Source organism: Sphaerodactylus townsendi, linkage group LG01, assembly GCF_021028975.2.
Source record: "Sphaerodactylus townsendi isolate TG3544 linkage group LG01, MPM_Stown_v2.3, whole genome shotgun sequence".
Classification (NCBI taxonomy): Eukaryota; Metazoa; Chordata; class Lepidosauria; order Squamata; family Sphaerodactylidae; genus Sphaerodactylus; species Sphaerodactylus townsendi.
In genome coordinates this window covers 81,709,463-81,724,312 of record NC_059425.1, presented here as the reverse complement: position 1 = coordinate 81,724,312, position 14,850 = coordinate 81,709,463, and the positions used below count along the sequence as shown (strand labels likewise).

General features: G+C 44.9%; 1 protein-coding gene across 3 annotated transcripts; it reads right to left on the bottom strand.

The window, feature by feature from the left end:
- Nucleotides 1–1,248: 1,248 nt before the first annotated feature.
- Nucleotides 1,249–12,946, bottom strand: MAP1LC3C (microtubule associated protein 1 light chain 3 gamma). Of its 3 annotated transcripts, none has more exons than XM_048485346.1 (4): nucleotides 12,690–12,946; nucleotides 11,707–11,756; nucleotides 11,488–11,594; nucleotides 1,249–4,180 (listed from the first exon to the last, which is right to left on the bottom strand). In XM_048485346.1, the coding sequence occupies exons 2-4, from the start codon at nucleotides 11,752–11,754 to the stop codon at nucleotides 3,970–3,972; spliced, it is 366 nt and encodes a 121-aa protein (XP_048341303.1). In that variant the 5' UTR covers nucleotides 11,755–11,756; nucleotides 12,690–12,946; the 3' UTR covers nucleotides 1,249–3,969. The 3 variants fall into 3 exon arrangements, with proteins under 3 accessions (XP_048341303.1, XP_048341286.1, XP_048341294.1); XM_048485329.1 differs by having other exon boundaries at nucleotides 12,700–12,946; XM_048485337.1 differs by lacking the exon at nucleotides 12,690–12,946 and adding an exon at nucleotides 12,214–12,349.
- Between the last annotated feature and the right edge of the window lie 1,904 nt (nucleotides 12,947–14,850).

The window sequence follows — 14,850 nt, the reverse complement described above, 5'->3', positions numbered from 1 at the left end:
TTAAAATCTGCAAAGCCAATCAGATTTCCAGTGGTCAGTCAGAAGCTCTGCTGGCTCACTTCCCATGTTAGAACAATTTGGCGAGCACTAGGAGAGATGTTGGTGAATGCCAAGGTACCCACAGGTACAATACTGGGTAGGCTTAAGGGTATATCTTTGAATTCCAAGGGCCAGTGGTCACAGGCATATCTTGATGCCTGAGCTCCTGGAGGCCCCCATTTTTGTCAAGATTTGTTCCCCCTTCTTCTGTACACATGTACACCACAGTGTGGATGGGGGCATGTTGATCTGAATCTGGACCTTGGTATACACAGCTGAATGGTCCTAATAAGTACTAGAGTACCTAGCGCACACTTGTTTGTTCCATGTTAGCAAGCAACATGTTACAGCCTTGATGCACGTAGACCTGTTTTGGTAACAATCCTTTCCCGCAATTTTTGAATAGTGCACAAATGTGTGGAGAAAGCTCAGTTACATTGCGGTGGCAATCAAATCTGTGATTGCAGTCACTGGAAAGAGTGCCGCCAAGATCACAGAAACAGCTGTAGCCATACTAGGACAATCTGTGATTAGCACTACCCAAAGCCTCTATATGTTTATTCACCCCACCCCACCCCAGTGAAAGTTCCTAATGGGAATAATTTTCACTTTAAAATGTCTCCTCCTCACAACGTGTTTAGAGCAGGCATCAGAGTCACTCAGAAAAAAGAACATGGTCTAAGAAATGCATAATGGCTAAAACAAAACCAAAGCTGATGTCTCAGGGCTGGGTTACACATCTCTCAGTAATGCATACCTTGGCAGTAACAACAGTTCACTTGGATAATGAATACCATAGATTTCACTTAAGTGCATTTAAAGATTTTTAGAATCTTGACTGCTAGGAGCCATCTGTTGCTTTTGTAAGTGACTCCTCACACAAAAGAACACTTGCAGTTATTCAGAAATGGCTGCTTCAAATCAGTGAAGCCCCATCTCACTATTTCTTTAATGCAGCATTCCGTTACTTTTTGCTGCAATTTAATGGTAGAAGACCTTATGCAACAGCAATTGACAGGCAGGAATCCTTATGTTTCCCAACAACAGCAGCAACACAAGCAACAATCTAATCTTCTAGCCCAGTGGCTTTCTGTTTCCTAACCTTGATAAATCTCTTCTGCAAGGCACCATCACCTGGTGACAAAACCAAACTCATTTCAGCCACAGGAAATCAAAGATGGCTTTAGGAGATTCAACAGACCAAACATATTTAGCCATGTCATTCTTTTAATTCTTCAGTTCATTTTTTTACCATAGTAACACATTTCTCAGAGTTTGTCTGAATTCTCTAGATTTAGAGTTCAAACTCATTTAGAAAAAGCTTAAACTTAAACTTTAAAAGAGACTCCTGTAGAAACTGTAAAGGGGAAACATAGCTGCTTACAAGTAAGACAAATCCTTTGGGTGCAAACTGCTCTAGAGTATCCCTCATTACAGCTTGCTTCTATCTTTATCTTTTACCCCAATTCTTGTGGCTGTTGCCATATGCCTGCTTTGTTTTCTTGCCCAGCAGGTGTTGACTTAAGCTCTTTGAAAGTTAAAACTTACTTGGTTGACTCAAAAGCATTTTTCTAAGCCAACACATGTTCAGTCAATAAATGCCTATGATACAAGCATAACACCAGCTGCAGGGAAAATCATCATGTAGACTAGACTCTTCATCACATCTGCCAAAGTTCTCTTTTTTGGGCAGGGATATCTGTCAGTTTATAGGCTAGCACAGCAATTTCTTAACATGCAAAGATGACAGATCATACATAAAAAGATGAAGGAACAACTGCTTTAAGATGCATAAGTTATAGATAAAAATCTCCAGTTGTCATTATACTTGTCAACCTCACATTCACTTTACAAAAAAAGAGCCTCAGATACATTACAGTTTTTTCAGTAGAACTAGACAGATCCTACTAGTTCGATAAGACCTTTGCATCTTTTATAAGCTTTCTTTTTGACACCCCTTTCCACCTTCTGACTTGGATAAAGGGACTCCGGAGATCTCCATTTCTGCTCTCCATTTGACTCTCAAAAGCCTATAATCTGAAACTCTTGTTGATCTCTAAGGCACTACTGGATTTGAATCTAACTTACTAGTTCAGTACTTTCAAAGTAAGGTTATATATGTAAAGATTTATACTCTACACGCTCTTAATGGAGATCCTAAGAAGTTTACAACATAATTCTCCATTCCTCCATTTTATCCTTACAACCTTATGAAGCAGGTAAAGCTGAGAGAGAATAGCGGTCTTAAATTCACCCAGCGAGATTCATGGCATAGTGGAATTTTTTTCATGGATCTCTCAGATCACAGTCTGACAGCCCAACCACTGCACTCTGCTGGTATAGTTTACACAGATATATTAATTTGGACCTAGTATTCAGAACGACTGATTTAGTTAATCAAGCTATGTGTCATGTCATGGTGTCATGTCATGGTAGACTTCAATGAAGGGATCACCTATCAAAAATAAAACTTCAGCCACAAAGGCTTATTGTTCTCAGAGTCTGTGATATACATTCTGACAGCCCCATCCAAACCTGGAGCCGATGGGCCGTGGCGCCATTGCAGTACTGCCCCACTGCCTCCAGAAGGGCTTTTTGGCAGTGTGGAGAGTAGGAAAAAGCCCCATAGGACTGAATGGACATATGCCACTGAAAATCAGGCGTATATCCGAGTGCTGGTACAGCACACTACCGGCCCTCAATCCTGGTAGGGAGCTGATTAATGTCAGCTCTGCCCCCAGGAATACCCTGGCCCACTCCCTCCCACACTGGTGTCTGAGCAGGATGCCAGCGCAGCCCAGCCGCAGCCCGAACTTCTGGGTTCTGAAGCAGGGGAGCGTAGGGTGGCCGGCCGCCAGCGCGTCTGATGCCCTGTTGGGGAAAGTGCCCTGGGGAGGGCAAACATGCTAGTGTGAGGGCATGCAGCTCCCACTAGACCTTTTGCCCCCACCTTTGGATGTGGCTGTGAGTCATGTGGTTCTGACATTTTAGAGACCTGGACTTTAGTTGCATATTTCTGCCAACTCAGAGGCCTTTTAAGTTAGCTCAGCACCACAGAAGTAAAGCCATCTATAGCTTGATGCTGGTGCCACAAGGTTCACTGGTTTAATTCAGCACTAAGGTCAGAAACCCTCAATTTAAACTGCAGCAAGATACCATGTGAGTATTTACACTCTGGATTCACCTGTATTTAGGAAGCTGTTTCTCTAGGTTTCCTAACCTTCATCTTGTCTGCTAATTTTATAGGCACCATGAGGTGACCAGAGTGCATTAACGCTTTCTAGTGAAGCTTATCACATGGCACAGGATTGGCCTCCTGTGTAAAGCCCAGCTGCACACGGGATTCGCCACCGAGTCCCCCACCAAAAATCCTCTAGACCCATGTTGAGGGAGTCTACCTCCCAGAGGAAGATCAGCAACTGACTGAAAATATATTAAAAGTCAACCACAGCCTCTGTGTTTTGCTGTGCTTAAAAATATAGTTTCCAGACAGGGTGTGCTACAGTAACCAGAAGGCTGACCAGATCTTCTGTATCTATCGCAAGACAGTTTTGTGGCATGTCTCATACTGATTTTTTCATCCAATCTTGAAATTCCTTTATTTGCATCTCACCAGTATCCAGTTGCATTAATAATTTTAAAAACAGTTACATAATTTAAGGGCAGTTTTAAAAGACAGAGAAAACCCACTGAAGCATACCCCAAATATTTTCTTTTGGCACACAGGCATCCATTTAAATACAAAACAAATGCCTATGTCCTTCGTTTAGGATGATTCATCCCACCTCTTGCTTCTTTAGCTAGGCCTTGCCAGCCGCTGGGCTATTAATCCTTCAGTTGCGCCCATATTAAAACAGAGCTTCTTTTCACCGAGTAACTTATGTGATTCACAGCTCAGCTGCCTAGCCACAGCTGCCTCTCAAAGGACACTTATGTTTTTTGGAGACATTCATTACATTTCCCTTTGCCAGTGGCCAAGTGGTATCCAAACATCTCCTGGGAAGCGTAAGTCATGTATACAAATCCATCTTCATCTTTGTAATCCTGGTATATTTCAGCTAGAGTCAGAGACATGCTGGCTAAACTTTTGTTGTTTACTAGAAGATAGAAAGCGTGAGTAGAACTTAGTCCCATTCGGCCCCTAGGTTAATAAAAGAGAGAGAGAGAGAGATTACTCAAATGACCTCTGATACTTAACCTCCAAAATATTACAGGACAGACCAACTAAAGCACACGACAAAATATTTTATCCCCAATTTAATCTATCTATTTCTTCCTAAGAAATGTTTACCTATAAAACAGTTTAGAGTGCCACCCTAACCAGAGTTGCACTTTACTAAGTCCTCTGAAGGCAATAATCCTTGAAAGACATAACTCTGACAGGATGCCATCGTTAAGTGGTTCTCGCAGCATAGCTTGAACATCCATTGCATATTACACTGTTGCAAGATCAGAGATTTTATGTCCCATACTTTCCTCAAGGCCAAGCAGAAGACAATATCAGGAGGATAATGATCACCTCTCCCCACAGGTGGTGTTTTTTTTTTGTTAAAAGCAGCAAAGGGAAGACAAAAGCCAATCTGAGAGCTTTTAAAAACCCTTCCCCAAGGCTGTTTTTCCAATCAAATAATCCCCAGGAGCTTCTACCAGCCATGTGAGGAGAATGTAAGAACTTCAAGAAGAGACAGGAACTATTTGCGCCAGAAGTTAAAACCCACCCACCCCAGTCCCATCGACTGCTGTAATCTAAAACAAACATTAAAAAAACTTGCAAGGAGAAGAAATTCAAGAGTCACATCCAAAGCAGGCAGGGAGGGGGAGTGCTAAGGATGCTCACCAACCTTTATGCAAGCCTATCTCAGAGATACGCTAGCATAAGTCAGAGTTATTCTGATGCAGCACCCCAGCATTGCCCTACTAATCTTGCTCACTGTTGCAGTTCCGTGGTGGTTGTCGATCAGAGGCTAATGGTGTAAGTCCTTGTGCCAGCATGGAAGTGGGCAGGCCAGGGGTCATGGCAGGAGGTAGTCAGTTCCCTAAGCCACTTCAACCCAGCAGCAACCCACATCAGTATCATAAACTTACACCAGCAAAAACTAGGCCCACACAAATCAAAAACTTGACTTCTTCCCACTGGTGCAGCCATGTCCAAAAGCCCCACAGTACAGGATGCCAACTATGGGTGCAAACAATCTTCTCCCTCCCCTGCAGCAGCCAAACCCCCTCCCCAGGACCCAATCCCTGCCCAGACATCCCAGAAGTCATCAGGTAGGGTACACAGCATGGGACCCTGTCTCACAGCTCCCTGCTGTGTAGACTTGGAGCAAACAGCGTGGCACTTTGGTGATGGGAAAATCAGAGAGGGCACTTAGCACTACTGGGAAAATATTTAGTGCTAACACCCAAGAGCAGAGGATAAAATCCATACTGTGTGGCTAACATATCTCATTGCAGAATCCAGACAGCTATCTCATCTCCAGAGGCTTGACCCAACTGGGCAGCTGTATGGTGACAGATAACCAAGGGCCAGGTACCCAGACCTGCTTCCCCGTTCCTCTCATATGAAGCTGATTTGGTGCTGCCGTCCCCCACAATTAAGCATAGAATTACATTTGCACAGGGGCAGCATGAGCTAAAACTTTCTAGCACTATGGCCCTATCATGCAATAGGAAAAGATCTCAGAAAAGGTTTCCTGGGGAATTGCCGGGGGCAGGAGGGAATGTTTTCTGCCCCAAAACTGGAATCACTGTTTTGCCTGGACTCCTCCCAGCTCTGAAAGAGGACAGGGCTGACGGGGGGGGTGGTGGTCTGGCCTGCACTCAGTGGTGCAGTTTGCCAGTAATCCTTGCACTTATTCCCTTGCAGGATCAGAGTTGTGTACCGCTGCTGTAGGCACTGCTGTGGATGAATCTTTAGCAGTTCTCCTCAAGGGGAATGAAAGGTGAAGTCCCTCCTCATGGGACAGGTATTGGGGCACCACATTAATGGCTGAGCCCAGCACGGTACTTGTGCCTGGTTTCCAATGTGTCTGTGTTTTCCTGCAGGTGATGATTCAATAGGAAGACCTCTGGGCACAGCCAGTACTCTTTCCCCCTACTCTGCTCAGTTTGCAGTCCCAGTCCACCTCCTGGAGTGCAGAATAGCACTCTGCCTGCTCTTTCACCTGCAACTCTGCCCCACTTAGATACATGCCATGAAAGGTTTACTCCATGACCCCAGGGAGGTGGCAACTTGAGTCATCAGGCCTTGCAATGATTTGCCGTTCAGTTGTCTGGATTGTGTCTGTCTAATACTGTGTGTCTGCTAGTACTGACTGCATTATCAGGAACTCCATGCCCCTCCCTGCACCATTTCCTCCCCCTGTGTTGTGACTCTCCTTAGGATGACATGTCCAAAATGAGGGCTCTGACCCAGGGATATCCATGCTTGTGTGGCTGTGGCTGGTTGTGTATGTCTTCTGCCAAATATGGCAAGGGCCCAATAGCACCTACAAAGTGGACCTCACACCTGGGTCCCCCCTTCACCTTACAGGCTACTGGTGGAGGGATATGTGCCAGCTGTAAGATTGGGTGGGGGGCTCTGTTGCCTGGGCAGCAGACATATAAAGTGTCAGGACCAGGTCCCTTCCAGTAAGTTTCTGTTTCATTTTTCCCCAGCAACTCTCGTTCCCGCCACTACAAGGACCGCCCACTGCACACCCTACATATACTGGAACTGAGGGCAAGAAACCTCAGTTCCAGCACCCTGTAGCTAGGGCGATAGAAATCAATAAAGTTCATTCCTTTTGATAAAGTCAACTTTGTTTGAGTGTGTTCAGCCTTACATAAAGGGACAGTGTTACTGAGGGGCATGGAATTGTAGGGTCTCTGCAGTCAATGTCTAGGGGCCAGTGTTCAGAACTGGCTTCTTCTAGGGCTATGCCAATGTCTGACAATAAAGACTTGTTGACTGTTGATTGTCAGATAGCAATCAACAAGTCTGGTATTGGTCCAGATCGGGGGCTTGACAAGTGGAATGATGACCCTGGGGTTGAAATCAGTGCTCTGGGACTGGATTACATGCCTAGAGTGGAATGAAAGGTTTTGAGTCCCAGAACACTTCTGTTCCATTGAGGAAGCAATTGGAGGATCTGCTGGCAGTGCAGTGTGCCAGCAAACCAGATCCCTCCTCCTCCAGAGAGCTTTTCGGCAGCGTAAGGAAGAAAAATACAAAGCAAAACCTCTCCACCACCAAAAAGTCCTTCAATGGACTTTCACCACCCAAAAGGGTGGATTAATTCCAAACCCAGGATCACCATGTATCCAGAGGCAAAATTGAGGTGGGAGCAGACTAATGTCATCTCCATCTCCTACCATGCCTCTAGAATGCCCCCACTATGTTAGCAGGGCCGGCAGTGGTACTGAAGTGGCGCTCGGTGCCATGTCTGGCCATCTCGACAGGCCAAAGTGGCTGCCTGTATGAGGGTTAACTTCACCCGACAAACTGTCTCCTGCAATATTGCTTTCAGACTAATGACACCTGAAAATGGTTATCACAGGCTTCAGTGACGGAAGGGGCACCCCATTCTTGAGCAAAGTAATTGTCTTTTTTTAAAAGCTGGGAAGTAAGGGGAGGAGGAGGCTCCCTAAGCCTCTGTGGCTTTGATTGTTAATTTTGTATTAGCTATCTTTTTAAAGATTTGATACGTTACATGGGGAGCTGATGATTTAACCTTGGGAATTTTTGCCAATAAATCTTTGAACTTCATGTGGACAACGGTGTTTGGAGCTGTGATTGTGCTGGCAAAAAGTCTCTGTTTATGAACCCTTTGATGAAGAAGATTAAATGAGGAGATACTTTCAGCTCATCCTCAGCAATTGAACTGCTGTGCCCCCTGATTGAGTTTCTTGGAGTGTTGGGAAAACATGAGAAGAGGGTGAGCAAGAAAGCAGTTCCATACACTGGCCACCAGTGAATTTGTCCCTCTGCTGGGGTAAGTGCCTAAGGAGGGGAAATTTTCTGGCATAGGCTCATGCTGTCTCCCAAAGGCAATTCCTCCCCGCCCCCTTTGGATGGGGCTGTAACTTAGGCTGTTACTCAAAGGACAGAGAGCTGTTCCTATTGGCAGCAGAAGATAAGATTCACAATAATGGGCATAAGTTACAGACAGAAAGAATCCGGGCTCGACAATAGGACTTTTTAAAAACACAGAGAGTAATTCAGCAGTGGGATTGGCTGCCTAGGAAAGTGGTGAGCTCCTCTTCACTGGCAATCTTCAAACAACAGTTGGACGAACAGTTGTCAGGGATGCTTTAGGGCGGCTGATCCTGCACTGAATAGGAAGTTGGACTAGATAGCCTGTGTAGCGCCTTCCAACTTTATGATTCTGTGATCTCACCCCAGTTGACCAGTGGTGCCCTCAATAGCATGGCTGGTCTGCCAGGAGGTGCCCCTGCTGGTGGGCAATGGAACACCCCAGCTGGGCACACTCTTTGTCATCTCCCCATGCCCAGTGGTGGGATTCAGCAGGTTCGCACCACTTCGGCAGAACCGGTTGTTAAAATAGTGCTTGTATACCACCAGTTGTTAAATTATTTGAATCCCACCAGCGGAACCGGTTGTTAAATTATTTGAATCCCACCAGCGGAACCGGTTGTTAAATTATTTGAATCCCGCCACTCCCATGCCCCTTTCTTGCTGATTGCAGCTTTGGACCATGGGCATGTTTGAAACTGCCACAAGTGAGAGACTGCTGTGGCCCTTGCCAACTGTCAGCTGCCCTGTTACCGTAAGGCAAGGTTCTGTTCCTTTAGGAGGATGGGGTGTGTGCCACAGACAGGGCCTTGCAGCTCATGGCCCTGCCCCTTCCCATGACATTTACAGGCCTGGGCCTCAAGCCCTGCTGCCTCATGATTGATTCTGTCCATCACAGCCCTGTTGTCGTACCTCCAGAGTACCAGGACATGCTGGGGTGTTCTGTGGCCCTGCTTTTCAGTCTTTTTCCTGCCTCCATATCAATGCAGAATTATTTGGGGAGACACCTAGTGGCTCTAAGTGCCGGCCCCTGTGGCGCAGGTGGCCCTTCCAATTGCACAACTCATTTGGTATAGCAGCTAGACCAGGGTTCACATTCTCTGCCCAGTTGTGAAGTTTGTGGACAGACTAACCAACAGAGTCTAGCCCCAGTCAAAGCCACTTCACGCATTTCTTATGGAGATTAAACAAGGACAAAAAAATCTATGTATGCTACTCTAAGATCTTTCAGGAAGGCAGCATAAAATTACTATAAATTGATCTCCGGTTTGTCTCATTGGCCTCAGCATGTTATTTTATTTTCAAAGTAACGTCAAGATGCCAGATAGCTATTTGTGGAAACTATTCATCAATAGCTACCTTGATGCATTTCATTTTAAGAATATATCCAAGGTAGTTTAACTGCATTGTGTGTGAAATGACCCAAATTCACAACACAGGAATGTGAACTTGGATTCGAACCTGGCATTCCAGCAGCTATACTGTATGAGCATCCTCTGATGTACAAAGATATTGTAAGACAGCCCCTGCAGAGATTAGATCCCTTAATCCACATTAGCACATCTAGAGCATCAGTAGAATGGCTTGAGAGTAGTAAAAAGACCTAATCAGCACAAGCCATCTTGTAGCCAAAAAAGAACTACCTACAACCAAAGTATTTGAATTGGTTTGATCTTAAGATATATTGGAGCAGGAGAACTGTGTAAGATTATCCCTTCACCTATGTGAAGAAAAAAATATTTAGTGGTATTGCTGCAAACACCTATTAGCTTTAGAAAAACAGCCCTTAATGGTCCTGGTAGAACAATAGCAGAATGATAACTGTGATAAGACATATACAACTCAGCAACTCAGCTTGTCCAAAACAAGGAAGCTGCTGTACCTCTAAAGAGGCAGTAATCTTCATGGCATGGAACCTGTAAAAACACCAGCTGACGAAGGGACGCTGGCCCCAGCTATTCATGGCCAGAATTTGCATAATGAAATGTTTTGGAGGACTAAAGAAATCTGCATAGTTCACTCTGTTTTGAAGATTGCTTAGGATCGCTTTCTGAAACCCACTGAAAGAGGCTGTAGCTCAGGGCCACTTCAGAAGGCAATTAAGGGCAAACATGCATGTGAGTACGCCTAAAGTCAGAAAGGAGATACATCTTGGTAATGAGAAAACTGGCAGGAAGAAGCTTGGTGTTGCTGTCATTATTATTTTATTCACACTTACAGAGTGTTTCCCTACCATAATTTCTGAATGTCAACACACATTTCAAGCTACGATGCAAACTTCGGAGGCAGAGTAAAAAGATGAAATGTTGTATTTCCCTGGACAACAGCATTAATATCTTCACCTGGTCAATTCTGAGTGTACAAGAAACTTTGGTTCTAGCAAACTACTGCTAATCGCAGGTCCTCATATACCCTCAGAAAGGTATTGGGAAGGAATGTTGAACTCATTTGTCACAAGGTCCGGGCATGACCAAATGTCACTTAGGCAGATTCCGCATGGGCCAAAAACAGTGGTGTGAAAACGGTGTAAACCATTTTACACTGCTTTCACACAGCTGTTTTTGGTCAATGCAGAATCCACCACAGTTGGGTCGGGCCAGGCCCAGGGGTGGAGGGCAGCCTTTGCAGCCTCAGAATGACACTTTGTGTGTGTGTGTCTGGGCTGGTAAATCCAGTGGGGTGGGGTGGTTGCCTTGAGAGGCCTTATCAGGCCTGCAACCCAGCTGAGATACCCCCCTCCCAGTCTGGCCAGATGGGAAGGTTGCCTCAGCTGACACACAAGTTAAATGTTCAAAACTCCTGTGTTAGGGTCACAAAAGCTGACATCCAGAAGTAGGCTCAAAGAAGGCTAGTAAATATTTGAAACAGTAGGGGCAGAAACGATACCACTAGTTCTGCAGACCCCTTTCTAAAGCTCACCACAAGGGTTTGAATTTCAAGGGGAGATCAAAAGTAGTTTGAAATACAGAATGGGGCCCAGTTTTTCAAATGTACAAGGCATGCCAAAAGGAACTCTTCAGATCTGGACAGAGAATTAAGCTCTGACCAGATCCAAGATCTTTTAATGGGATGATTTATTTTATAAAATTGGGCATAACACCCAACATTTATAGGTCTTGAATGCTTTGAGTGCTACTGATTCCTGAGGAAAAATCTTTATTCTTAAAATAGAGAAGGGGGAACCATATCAATCTAGTGTAGATTTCTCATGCAAACAAGAAGGAACCATTTGCAAGCGGATTCAAGTAACAGAATCTCATCTAAAGCATGGAAAGAAATAATTCACAGGGAAGTGTTGGATAACACAGAACATATTAGTGCATTATTTCCAAATCTCTCAGAAGTTCTGCAGCGAAAATAGACCAGAGAAAGAAGTTCAAACAGCAGTGCAAATACAAATATGATTAACAGCCTATCAGTGGCTTGCTACATACCTAATGATGGTTATAAACTGTGTCATGGTCAGCTCCTGAGGTACAAGAAATTTTGTTTTGTCTAACAGCGGAAGGTACCTTTCTCTCTGATATCTTTCAACAATTACCTGTTTTAGAAAAAATTAAGACGCCATGAACAAAGCATATTTATTTATTTCAGAAAAAAGCATGGAGCCATCAGCAATTAGCAAATGAAGGAAACAGAAAATATATACTTACAGGAACTTTTGTGGGGAATTTTTCCCGAATGCCTATAACTTCTTCCATTCCTGGGTTTACATGGGTCCAAAAGAAAAGTGACATAAGTTTACCTGAATTTCTTAATGCCCAACACCAAAATCCAAACAGACTTACTGGTGTTTCATGGCCAAAAAGCAATCAGTTTAATTACCTCCTCGGAAAAAGCAAACCTGTAACATATTCAGCTGTGCACTCCTATGCACAGATTCACTCCAGCCCAAAATCAACACAATTATACTGTCATGAACAACTCTATAAATCAGCAACTGAAGTCCCACCAGCTTGGACTATACCTTGAAGATGCACTCCTGTCACATGAGATCAATGGAACATGTTCAGCCTAGGTTTAGACTTTATTACCGCCAACACTAAAAAATGATTTATTATTAGATAGTCCCAGTGATTCCAATATAAGCGGGCAGATGCTCGCAATCCAAAAGCACGCAGACCTACAGCATTTTGAAATCAAAATAACACCGCAAAAACTTACCAAAACTTTTTCTCTGCTTAAAAGGTCGAGTGGGTGGGAAAGTATGAATAGCCTGCATTTTGCCCTGTTGCATTTTCACTCCAAACCCCTCCTAACTACTGGTAAGTACAGTCTTGCACCACAGCAGCCGCTGTCATCAAACCGTAAATTGCTCACACAAGGGGAGCTCCTTATAAAGGCTTGCCTGTGACGTCAGCGCCGCTCCTTCCCCTGCCGCTGTTGTCCTCCCCACCATCCAGTGAGGGGTGGGGTCGCTTCTGATGAAGCAATGGTACAAACGGCAACGGTGTAAGGGACCGAGCCGTCCTCGAAGGAACAAGTCCGCAGTCAAACAAACAGAACGATCCCCCACTTTGCCCCGAAAAAGGCGCCTGTTGGTCCCGTGCATCGTTCTATTTGCTTCATGCGTGACAGATTCCGCCTCCCCCTCCCTCCCTCTCCTCCCTCCCTCCTCTGGAACAAAATTATTTACCCTAACACGCGCCTACTTTTTGTAATTCCCGTAGTCAGAAGTCGAGAAAAGCCTCTGCCTTTTGCTTCCTCGGAAAGCTCTAACAGGTTACAGCGACTCGTGGCGCCGTCTGGCTGAACTGGGGGGAGCTCGATTCCAACCAAGCACGCCTAGGACTGGGCTGCGAGACAAACGTAAACCAGCCGCCCCCTTTTTCAGTCCTGAGAATAGAAAGATCGAGATTGGTAGTCCTTACGTTCAGCCGTGCGCCGTCACTTGTTGATAAAGTATCCTATTTATTACTTCTAAAATTATAACGGGGGAAAAAAAACCCGTGCTGCTTGTCACAGCTTGCGTTGGTGACGCGTTTCGTGTGGCGCAGCGTGATTTGTGATTGCCTGACTGTCGCGCCATGTTTGCTGTGGAATGAATTCCACTGGGTTACCCGGGGCTTAGTTGCACTGTTCCCAAATAAGCAGGCATGAGGTGACAAACCTATTGACGAGAAAACGCTGTGTGGAGGGGACCACACTCAAACATATTTTGATGGAAGTAAGTCTGTAGTTCAACAGGGTTGACTCACCGGCAACTCTGAAGAACATTGTAGTTGTAATTCTCTTGTGGCTAGTTGGTTAAGAAGGTGAAGGGAATCCAGTCTGCAATTGAGGGGCAGGGGGGACAGGACCCTGGTAGAGTATGCTATACTGGTTTGAACTACACTACCAAATGTACTGGATGAGCTTCACCTGTTAGAGGCACAACCAACACAAATGACTCTCCAACTTCATTGTTTCCTTCCAGCACAACCTACCCACCTTGGAAAAAACATTTTCATACTGGGATTAAGTGACTATTGATCACTGTTTTGGATCTATAATACAACCAACCTCTTAATTGAGGATACTGGGACAATAATTGAAGATTTCTGACAGCTTTGGAAAGATCTCTAGGAGATTCCTGGAGATTCCAAGAGAACTGGACAAATAATCTCGTGCTATCTATATGTTATATTTATTGCTATAAGATAGGTATAAATTGTATGAAAACTTGTGGGTTTGACTGTGGTGTGTGAATGTATGATATTTTCATATTTCCATATTTTGATGTAATATTTTTCACATTTTCAATCATTAAATGTTAGCATTTTGGTATATTGAGGCTTGCTAAGCAGGGTGTACTTTTTCAATTATTCAGATTTTTTCACTGCCGCTAGCACTTTTGTTTAAAGGAATAAATAAACCTGTGGTAGTAGCCATTATACGTTACCATAGACCAGGGGTAGGGAACCTTTAACACTCAAAGAGCCATTTGGACCCGTTTTCCACGGGAAAAGAAAACACTTGGAGCCGCAGATAATTTTTGACATTTAAAATAAAGATAACACTATATATATTGGGGGTTTTTTAAACCTTTTACTCTGCTCATTCTGAGAAGCGCATGGATGCGTCCACCCTGCTGCCTGCAGGGCGGGCAAGGATGGGGCCAGCAGCTCGGCCTCGCCGGCCGCCGGGAAAATGCCTGCCCCGCTTGACCTAAGCGGATGAGAGGGGAAATTCACAAGCGAGGCTCAGCCAACCGTGGGCCATTGGTGCACCCACCCTGCTGCCTGCAGGGCGGGCAATGATGAAGCCAGTGGCTCGGCCTTGCTGGCCGCCAGGAAAGAGCCCACCCAGCTCCAACGGGGCGGGCGAGAGGGGAAGCCCATGGCGCGGCCCTACCAAGTGGGAGAAGAGGGTGCACTCCGCCCTGCACAGGTATGGCAAGACATGGGGCCGGCGGCTCGGCTTGTGGAGCCGGAGTGCAAGGGCAGAAGAGCCGCATGCGGCTCTCGAGCCGCAGGTTCCCTACCCCTGCCATAGACAGTTCTGCTAAAGTTTCTTTCTTGCACATTCCAGTTGCCTGTTGCAGAATTAACAAAGTTTACAGCAGTGACTATTTCAGTGGCAGGTGAGGGCTCTTGTATTTCTTAAGGGCTGCGAAGGAAAGAATGTTCTAGTATTTTATTTAAAACTTCTCAATTACACATGGATTCTGTGCTTCTTCTATTAAGGCATCTTAAAATTTAGTTGATCATTCTTTTAGCTGTATCACACTATTGACTAATGCACGGATTGTGATCATCTACAATCCTGAAACCATTGCATATGTATATCCCATCCCATACTTATTAATTTGATTATTT